Here is a 10,310-nt window from a genome sequence, read left to right on the forward strand (position 1 = left end):
TATCTATTAAAGCCACTCTAAGTCTTTTGATGGGTGAATTTATTCTATTTATATTTAAAGTAAGCATTGATAGGTAGTTATTACTGCTATATTCTTAATTGTTTTCTGTCTGTTTTTGTAGTTCCTCTCTGTTGCTTTCTTTTCTATTTCCCTTCTCTTGTGGTTTGATGGATTTCTTTAGCATTATGTTTAGCTTTCTTTCTCATTTTCTTTTGTGCATTTACTATATTTTTGCTTTTGTTTACTGTGTGGTTCATGTGTATCATCCTATGTACATTACAGTCTATTTAAAGTTGATAGCAAGTTAAATTTGAACACATTCCCAAATTCTAAATTTTTATTCTCATATCCTGTTTTGTTTTTGATGTCACATTTTAATCTTATTTTATGTATTTCTTAATTAATTATTATAATTTTAGTTAATTTTACTACTTTTGTCTTTTATCCTTCAGAGTAGCTTCATAAGTGCCACCTTCCCTATAGATTTACCTTTTCTTTTTTTTTTAAGATTTTATTTATTTGTTCATGAGAGACACACAGAGAGAGAGAGAGAGAGAGAGGCAGAGACACAGGCATAGGGAGAAGCAAGCTCCATGCAAGGAGCCTGATGTAGGACTCGATCTCAGGGCTCCATGATCATGCCCTGGGCCAAAGGCAGGCACTCAACTGCTGAGCCACCTAGGCATCCCTAGATTTACTTTTTCAAGTGAAATTTTTACTTTCATATATATTAATTAGTGCCATTTCTTTTCAGCTTAAAGACCCATTAACATTTCTTGTAAGGCTGATTGATTGGTGATGAGCTCTTTTAGCTTTTGTTTGTCTGGAAAATTCTCTCTCTCCTTCAATTTTGAATGATAACCTTGCTAGGTCAAATATTCTTGAAGTTTTTTTTGCTTTCAGCACTTTGAATATATCTTGCCATTCTCTTCTGGCTTGCAGAGTTTCTGCTGAGAAATCTGCTGATAGCCTTGTGGAGTTTCCCTTGTATGTAATAATCTGTTTTTCTCTTGCTGCTTTTAAAATTCTTTCTTTTTTAACTTTTGATATTTTAATTATAATGTCTCTTGATTTGGAAATCTTTGGGTTTATTGTATTCAGAACTCTCTGGTCTTCCTTGTCCTGGATGTCTGTTTCCTTCCTTAGGTTAGGGAAGTTTTCAGCCATTATTTCTTCAAATAAATTTTCTGCCCCCCCCCCCCCCCCATAATGTGAATGTTATTTGACTCCATGTTGTCCTTGAAATTAGATTACTCTTAAATAATTTTAGCAAAAGAGTTTTTTAGTATGCTTTGATATTATGTATAATCCAAAGTTATTGCCGTTTACAATGTGCAAAGGTCTTCTGTAGGCATTGATTAAAAAGACTAAGAGCTGAATATTTATAAAAGTAGACTTATTTTTTTAAGTTGAAATTTGTTCTGAATAAGTGGAAAAGTTTTTGATAAGTTGATATATAAGAAGAGACACAACAATAAAACTAAAAGATGATATTCATGTATTACAAAAATCAGTTTATATTTTAAAATCATACTTGAGACAAAGAAGAAATACATAATAAAGATTGACTTTTATTGGAAGAAAAAAGCCAAGCAATCATTTGAAATCATAAATGTCTTTTTGATTCAGATAGCATATAATTTAGAAATATCTTCGTGGTGAAAAAAGAGCTTCTGGCTTATTTGGCTTGCCCCTAGGTGGTTATAAAAGTATTGCAAAGTAAGAAAGACAAGGCAAAAAGACAAATGTAGGCAGGATACTAAGTTCTTGCAGAAGATTCTGATTTTGATTCTTAGGGATAAATTGACTCAAATTATCTACTGCTTTTCATATTTTTGCTCATATGAACAAGGATAATGCCTTTTTAGAGCATAATATCTGGATATTTCCCTCACTTTTTTCCTCTCTGCTTTTAGTCACCCATTAAATCTGGCACAAATACAGATTGAAACAGACACCTATTTTCTGAACTACAATCATTGACTCACCAAACTTCAATTCTGTTAGAAGTGTATAATAATGATAATGATGATAAAATAATAAAGACTGCTTAGGCGAGACTATGTTAAAAATTGTTAAATGAGGAATTATATTGCATATTAAATCCTTTGCTTACAGACATAAAAAGAATCTGTTACATAATTACATATTTTGATTATCACATCACATGTTATACCAGAGTTTCATATTCCTTTGAAGAGATGCATCATTCAGCTAGAAATCCTCTGAGAATGAAGAAACTGATTTCCAACATATGTTCCCAAAATTGAACATCATTTTCTTTATAACACGTGAAAATTTCTTAGGGAAAACTACAGTATTATTTTGTTGTTGTTTTTGAATTAAGATGCATTTCTATCTTGTATTTTTAACATGGCATGTAGGTTGTGGTTTTTCTCTTAATGATAAGCCTGATATATAATTCATGAGTTTCTAAAAAATTAGGTGCTCAATCACTTACCCATAAATTTAATATCCACTCTGGATAGTCATACAACTGATTGCAAGTCCTGCTCAATCTGAAGAAAAAAGAAACCCAATGTTTTATTAACAAGTATTCCTGCACATTCTGAAAATCAAAATACTTATTTGATGTTCATCATTAAAAAGAAAACACAACAAAATGTTGACTCTATATTTAAAAAGATCAAACTTAGGAACTTCCTGATAAACCCAAAAAAGTCTGTCCGTCAGTGTCAGAACAAGGTTTTCAGGCCACAGATGACTTCTTGGTAGTATAATTTTGAGGATTCTTCCTCCTTTTCCCATTTATTCATTCTTCATGGATTCAAAGTATAGAAAGGGACTCTGGCTGACTTAAATAGAACAGGAATTTATTGATAAGTTATTGAGAGCTCATGGATTTGCTAGGAAGATGGAGAACCAGGCTCAGGGAAAAAAAAAAAAAGAGGTGTTTTGCAGCCAGAACCATGGCCCATGACCAGGACTAGGATAAAGCAGGCACCTGCCTTGGGTTCAAAATTTAAGAAGACCCCCAAAACTTAGTAATCAAGACACAAAATATTTTCATAAAATATTTTTAAAAAATCAAAATCAATGAATCATAGCTATAATTCATAATAGAAAATCAAAATTTTAAATAGAGACAAGATGATGATAAAAGATAATAAGAAACAATATGAGCACAGAATTGAGGAGGGGTATGTGTACACATGTGTGTGTTTGAGGATGAATCTGATGTGTCTACAGGATATCCAAAGCTGAACACTCTTGATTACAGTTTGGAATGTTCTTCTGGAACTCAAGGTATGGCAGAATTAAAGGTAGGAATTTAAAGATGTTTGTCGAATAGATGTTATTTGACACCATGGGGAAAATAGTGAACTAGAAAAATTCCAAGAAAATGGAAAACTGAATCCTGGAGAATGCTCACATTCATGGGAGGTCAAAGAAGAGAAGCCAGTGGAAGAGAATGAGAAGTCAGACAGGATAACCAGGAAAAAATTCTGTCCTCAATACCAGGAGAGGAGACATTCTCATGATTAAGAGGAGTAGAAGAAAGTAACGGCTCAGTGAAGGTGCAAAAAATTAAGCAGTCAAAACCTATCATCTGTAAACATTTGTCATATACTAAACACTGTGCAATACATTTAACATATTTGTCTCTCTTTTTTTAAAAGGCTTAAAACGTATTTTAATAAGTTGATGCTGCATTACTGCTCCATTTCTCAGAAAAACTCCAAAGGTATCAGGGACAAATCAAACATGGTACACCAAAAAAAAAAAAAAAAAAAAAAAAAAGCACAGCATAACTACCCAAGAGAGGCAAGGCTAAGAGCTACTGTCTGACCTTCAGCATACAGCAACCCTGTTTCCAAGATTGTACTAGGCCTATCAAAAGCTGTGAACAGCATCATAGACATAAAAGGGCCATTCCTGGGTTGTCCTTACCCAGAAAAAAGATGGAGGCAACTTAACACAAGGTTTTTTAAATATACACTAAAATGAAAATCTCTAAGAGAAAGGTCTTTCTTAGGACATGAAGGGGTAATATACTGGATATAACAGAATCATATGTATGTTGTCTGTGACCTCTGTGGACATTTGCCTGAATTCCCACCTGTGAGTGAATGGAATGGAGCTAAGGTCATAGGGGGATGTTTGTTTTTGTGGTGTATGTGGCAGTGTCTGTGGGGTTGGAGGATATAAGAATGAGAAAGCAAAAGAACAGGATGGACAAGAATGGAATGATCAAGATTAATGGGGGCTCTAACTGGATCCATTTTGCCATGGTTCCACCCCCTCCCCCCCGCCCCCTGCCCAGACCCTCAACAATCACATGAGACTTCAGGAATGCACCACACAGAATCAATTAGTTAAATGATATACCACACAGAACTGATTTGTTAAATATCGCCCCTCCCTTGCCTTCAGCCTCCAGTAAACTCCCTCAAAGTAGTACAGCCAAGGAAGACCTAACTATTGGGAGGAATCCCTAACACTTTTCCAGGGCAGAATTCTGGCTAGTCCAAAAAGTATCCTGCTTTTAAGGGTTTTTGGGAAACTAGAAATTGAAATTTTTATTAGTATCGGCGACGTTTGTTTGGAGCAAATTCAGCTCCAGGAGCTGCACGGTTGAATGCAGGAGGGGTTACACCAATTGCCCCAATTCCTTCCATTGTAGCAGCCTGGACAAAGCGTTCAGTTGTTGGTGGGGTCAATCCCAAGGTTCCATCTGGCATCATAGTGGCAGGTCCTGGAGGAGCTGGGGTACCAGCTGGCACTGGAGCAGGGGGCATGGCACCTCTATTGTTTATGCCCATAGCACCTCCCATAGCCCATCCGTATCTCCTGTTCTCTCGCATCAGGGAATGTTCCCTTGAATCCTTCCTGCTGTCGCTGCATCATTTCTTCCTGTTGCCGCCGCATCTCTTCCTCTTGACGCCTGCGCTCCTCTTGCCTGAGCTCCAGTTGCTTTCGTTTTTGCACTTCTTGGTTGTGCAGCTCTTCCATCCTCCTAAGTTTTTCTTTTTTTTTTTTTTTTTTTTTTAATTTTTATTTATTTATGATAGTCACAGAGAGAGAGAGACAGGCGCAGAGACACAGGCAGAGGGAGAAGCAGGCTCCATGCACCGGGAGCCTGATGTGGGATTCGATCCCGGGTCTCCAGGATCGTGCCCTGGGCCAAAGGCAGGCGCCAAACCGCTGCGCCACCCAGGGATCCCTCCTAAGTTTTTCTTGACGCCTCATCAAATGCTGTCTCATTAGCATGACCTGGTGCTCATGGCGAGCAGCCTCCATCTCCATCTCCAGCTTCTCACGAGCTTCCGTGATGTTGCGGTCCACTTGGTCCTGCTGCTGCTTCTCCATCTCAATCAGTGCCTCCCAGCGCATGGCATACTCATACTCAAGGGAGCCAGGCTGTGCAAATCTGGGTGGCTGCTCTCGCTCTTGTGAAATTGCTGATTCTTTATAACCAGTTTCTCTGGAAGTCCCTCTTCATCATCCAACTGGTCCATGGGCTCCACAGTCACAGGCCGAGGAAATGTGGTTAGCAGGCAGGAGCCTTCCCTGCACCTGTCCAGAGCTTTCCGAGCAGCTGGCTTCCCTGAGAATTCAACAATGCCTTTTCCTGAGGGCCTTCCTCGATCATCCACGATGACTACAGCCCTCTCCACCTGGCCAAACACGGAAAAGGCTTCCTCCAGCAGTTCATTGGAAACATACTGAGGAAGGTTTCGGACTGTAAGGGATGCACTAGGGCAGGCAAAGTGCACACGCAGCTGCTTTCCACGAAGTGGCATGTTGTCCAATTCTACTTTGGCAATCTCCGCTAAGGTTCGTGTTTCCAAGCGGACAAAGCCAAAGCCCTTATCCTTATGAATGAAGACTTCGCCTGCTTTCCCATATTTCTCAAATAGTTTCCTCATCCCCTCTTCAGTGATATCAGGAGGAAGATTGCCCACAAAGAGCCGGCTATGTTGGGTGAAGGTCTTCTCTCCTGGTTTCCTAAAATTCTTCAGGTCAATAGTCAAGCCTTCATTTTGGCTGCTGGCTTGTTGCCCATTTGCAGGTATTGGTGGCGGTGGTGGCTGCTGCTGGTGGTGCTGCTGGTGGTGCTGCTGGTGGTGATGCTGATGATGCTTCCTTGGAGTATGGTTTCGCTTCTCCAAGTTAAAGGTTTTATTGCTCTGCATTTTTGCACCCCGCTACCGACTGTTCTCTCCTCAGAGTAACGGCGATGCTAACATATCTGTCTCTTAATCTTACATAAACACCATACACTAGGTATTGTTCTCATCTTATGTATGAATGAATACCAGTACTTTTTGATGAAATTTATCATTATTTTTGGTATTGTTTTATTAAATCATAACACTTGAGATCTGTATGTGTTTTGTATGGAAGGATTTTGAGAGACAAAGGACTGGCGAAGGTCACACAACAGTAAGTGATGGATGAGTATGGAACTCAGGTCTGTCCAAATGCAAACTCTTGTAGGTACAGCATTTTCTACCAGACTCATAGTTTTCATCTCTCCTTGTAAGGCTGCATAAATATGTGTTCTGAGGCCCTGGCCCTGAAGATTTCGATTCTGTGGGTCTCCGTAAATGTCTATTTGACCAGAGTGCCATATGAGTCACAGCCTCTCTACTGTTCAACAACTTTATCTACAAAATAAAGGGCTTGGGCCCAATGATAACTAAAGTCAATGATTAGTGATTAATATCCCCGAGATAAGCAGATAGACAGTGACCTAATTAAGTATATGTGTAGGTTTTTCCTTAATAAGTGACTGTAATTTCAGTAAAAGAGCTTTCACATTCCTTTGTTGTATGGGCACCATTCAGGTATGTATGTATGTATGTATTTATGAGAAAGAGGAAGTATGAGCAGGGATGGGGATGGGGATGGGGGAGGGGTGGGAGCAGAGGAAGAAGCAGACTCCCCACTGAACAGAGAGTTGGATGTGAGGCCTGATCCCAGGACCCTGGGACCACAACCTGAGCTGAAGGCAGATGCTTTAGCATCTGAAGCCAGAGGCACCAAGGTACCCCACCATTCAGTTTAATAGTCAGAAAAGTAGTATCACAATGAAATCACAAATATATTATTCTTAAGCCCTTAGAATCTATAAAACATGACCTCTAGCAAATCATTTTATATCATCACTTCAGTATAACATAATGCATGACATCTCCTTTATTATTTAGTCATTTGAGTTATCATTTGCAGCAAATCACCATTTCACTCATAAAGGAGAGCATCTGCTTCATTAAAGAAGTAAATAAGAGCAAAAAAAATTGACTTGGAAATGAGTTTTCTTTTTAACTCTCTATTAAATGAAGTTCTTATTTAATGTGATAACATTTGGTCTTGATTCTCTTAATGCAGTTCAAAAAGTAGCCTATATACGTAGATCATTTTAATAATGTGCTGCTAGAAAAAAATAATATGCTGCTAGTTTTATTTGGCACTGTGTACAATGTCTTTTTTTTTTTTAAGATTTTATTTATTTATTCATGAGAAACAAGAGAGAGAGAGAGGCAGAGACACAGGCAGAGGGAGAAGCAGGCTCCCTGCAGGGAGCCCAATGTGGGTCTTGATCCTGAGACTCCAGGATCACGCCCTGGGCTGAAGGCAGGCGCTACACCACTGAGCCACCCAGGGATCCCCTACAATGTCTTACACAGAGTGGATGCTCAATACTCTTGGATGTTTGTTGAATGACTATAAAACAGAGAAATATGGAAAGTAATATGGTAGCTATTTATATGGTGTTTACAAGATACTGAAGGAACTTGATCTCTGAAAATTATACTTATGAAGTTATAGTCAAGGATAAAATACAAATATTTATAATATTATACTGATATTTTACACTTACTGAAATAAATACAAGGGACCCTAAAATATTTGTATTTTCCTATACATTCTACAGATCCCTATAACTTATTAAATTAAAAGTATTGTATAATATTAGAAGTTATTTATATTAATATTGCCTTGCATGCCAACAAAACAATTTAACAATAGAATTATAAATATAAATTATAAATATTGGCTTCTCTGATGAAATTTATCATTATCTTTGGGATTGTTTTATTAAATCATAATACTTGAGATCTGTATATGTTTTATATGAAGGAATTTAAAACACTTAGCAAACATTAACTGTTATATACCAGTGACAAATGACCCATATGGTAGTACCCTTAAGCCACCTGTACTTGAAACCTTGTAAAACTCAGGCAGCCTCCCCGATTTCAATTACATGCAATATCTTGAATCAAGTATACATTAATTGTTGATCAGGTCTTAAAATAACAGCATATTGGCTATAAGAACTACCATTTATTGAGGGCTTTTGTCATTCAGGACTTTATATACGCCTCATTTAATTCTTACAACAACCACATAAGGTGGGTTTTGTTAATCCTCTTTTACAGAGTCAGAGTTTAATGTTCTGTTCAAACTCACAGAGCTATAAAATGGAGGAGCCAGAGTTTGAACGCACATCTTTTTGACTCCAAAGTCTGGACTGTTAATCACTAAGACCAATGCATTGATAACTTTATGGTATTCAGTAGGACTGACCCCTTTAGTTGTGAGTGGAGTGATGAGAAACCCAGCCAGTTCTGCTGTCTGATTTGAGGCATCAAACAATGATCTAAGTGGTCTGCATTGTTTTAAATTAGTCCAATGATCTTAATATACTCTTCACGTATTTTTTTTAATTGGAAGATTTCAATCTATTAATTCTTGGGTCCAACAACACATGTAATACAAACCAGCCCCAGAAATGATGGTCTCTGAAAAGCCATATATTATAAATAACTTGAAAAGCTTTGCCAGAGTTTTCATAATGAAATAAGGTATTTGCATTATTTTCTTTCAGCTTTTTAAAGATGTCACTTTATTTTCTTTTGGATTGCATAATTACCTTTTTTTCCCCTGTCGTCTTTTGTTTTTTAAATTTAAATTCAATTTGCCAACATATAGTATAACACCCAGTGCTCATCACAATATACACCACATCTTCTTTATCCATTCATCTGTTGAAGGACATCTTGGCTCCTTCCACAGTTTGGCTATTGTGGGCATTGCTATTATGAACAGTGAGCTGCAGGTGTCCCATCATTTCACTACATCTGTATCTTTGGGATAAATACTCCGTAGTGCAATTACTGGGTCATATGGTAGCTCTATTTTTAACTTTTTGAGGAACCTCCACACTGTTTTCCAGGTAGGTTGCCCCAGCTTGCATGCCCACCAACAGTGCAAGAAGTTTCCCCTTTCTCCATATTCTCACCAACACTTTTGTTTCCTATCTTGTTAATTTTAGCCATTCTCACTGGTGTAAAATAGTATCTCAATATAGTTTTGATTTGTATTTCCCTGATGACAAGTGATATGGAGCATTTTTTCATGTGCTTGTTGGCCATGTGTAGCTCTTCTTTGGAGAAATGTCTGTCCATGTCTTCTGCCCATTTCTTGACTGGATTGTTTGTTTCTTGGGTGTTGAGTTTGATAAGTTCCTTATAGATCTTAGATACAAGCCCTTTATCTGGTATGTCATTTGCAAATATCTTCTCCCATTCTGTAGATTGCCTTTTAGTTTGGTTGACTGTTTCCTTTGTTGTTGGGTTGCATAATTTCCCACGAGAAGTGTGGTGTAATCCTCTCCTTTGTTCTTTGGTATATAACTTGTCTTCTATCTTACTGATTTTAAGATATTCTCTTTCTCTTTTCAGCTATTTTATTTTATTTTATTATTATTTTTTTTCTTTTCAGCAATTTTAATAGGACATACCTATGGAGTTTTTGTTGTTGTTGTTTGTTTTTGTAAGTATTCTTGTTTCTGGGAGACTCTATGATCTGTGATTTCATGTGTTTATTTTTGGAAAATTCTGAGCCATTATTTCTTCAAACATTTATTCTGACCCATTATCTCCTCTTTTTCTTCTGCTTGTGTGGCAGTTGATCTTTTTGTCACGGTCTGCTACAAGTGAGCCAGGACTACTGTCCCATCTCTCCTTGGAGACATCTATCTTTCCTTAGATTTTTAGAGTGTTTACTCTGCAACTTCTGCTCCCTGATGAAGTTAAGAAGTTATGATTTTTTAGATTATCTGATTTATCTTGTTATTAGAATGGGAGGAAACTCTTCTCTACTTTTTTTTTAAGATCCTAGCCTGAAGCTGGAAGTCTCTTTGACTTTAGTTTATGACATTTCCCTTTAAGAGAGCTTGAAAGACATCATGGATATTTACCCAAACTTGTGGTTAATTCTTACAGAGAAGAAGGTAGAAAACACAATGACTACCTTCTGAATTAGTATGATTTTGC

At 37.4% G+C, this 10,310-nt stretch overlaps 1 protein-coding gene across 1 annotated transcript; it reads right to left on the reverse strand.

Moving 5' to 3' along the window:
- Positions 1-4,345: 4,345 nt before the first annotated feature.
- Positions 4,346-6,202, reverse strand: LOC140608357 (non-POU domain-containing octamer-binding protein-like). Its single transcript, XM_072783260.1, is given in 4 exon segments — positions 4,346-4,797; positions 4,799-4,975; positions 5,165-5,414; positions 5,417-6,202. Coding segments are annotated over 4 exon segments (1,422 nt in total). The 5' UTR covers positions 6,159-6,202; the 3' UTR covers positions 4,346-4,544.
- Positions 6,203-10,310: the final 4,108 nt, after the last annotated feature.

The sequence above is a fragment of the Canis lupus genome, chromosome 17 (genome assembly GCF_048164855.1).
Source record: "Canis lupus baileyi chromosome 17, mCanLup2.hap1, whole genome shotgun sequence".
Classification (NCBI taxonomy): Eukaryota; Metazoa; Chordata; class Mammalia; order Carnivora; family Canidae; genus Canis; species Canis lupus.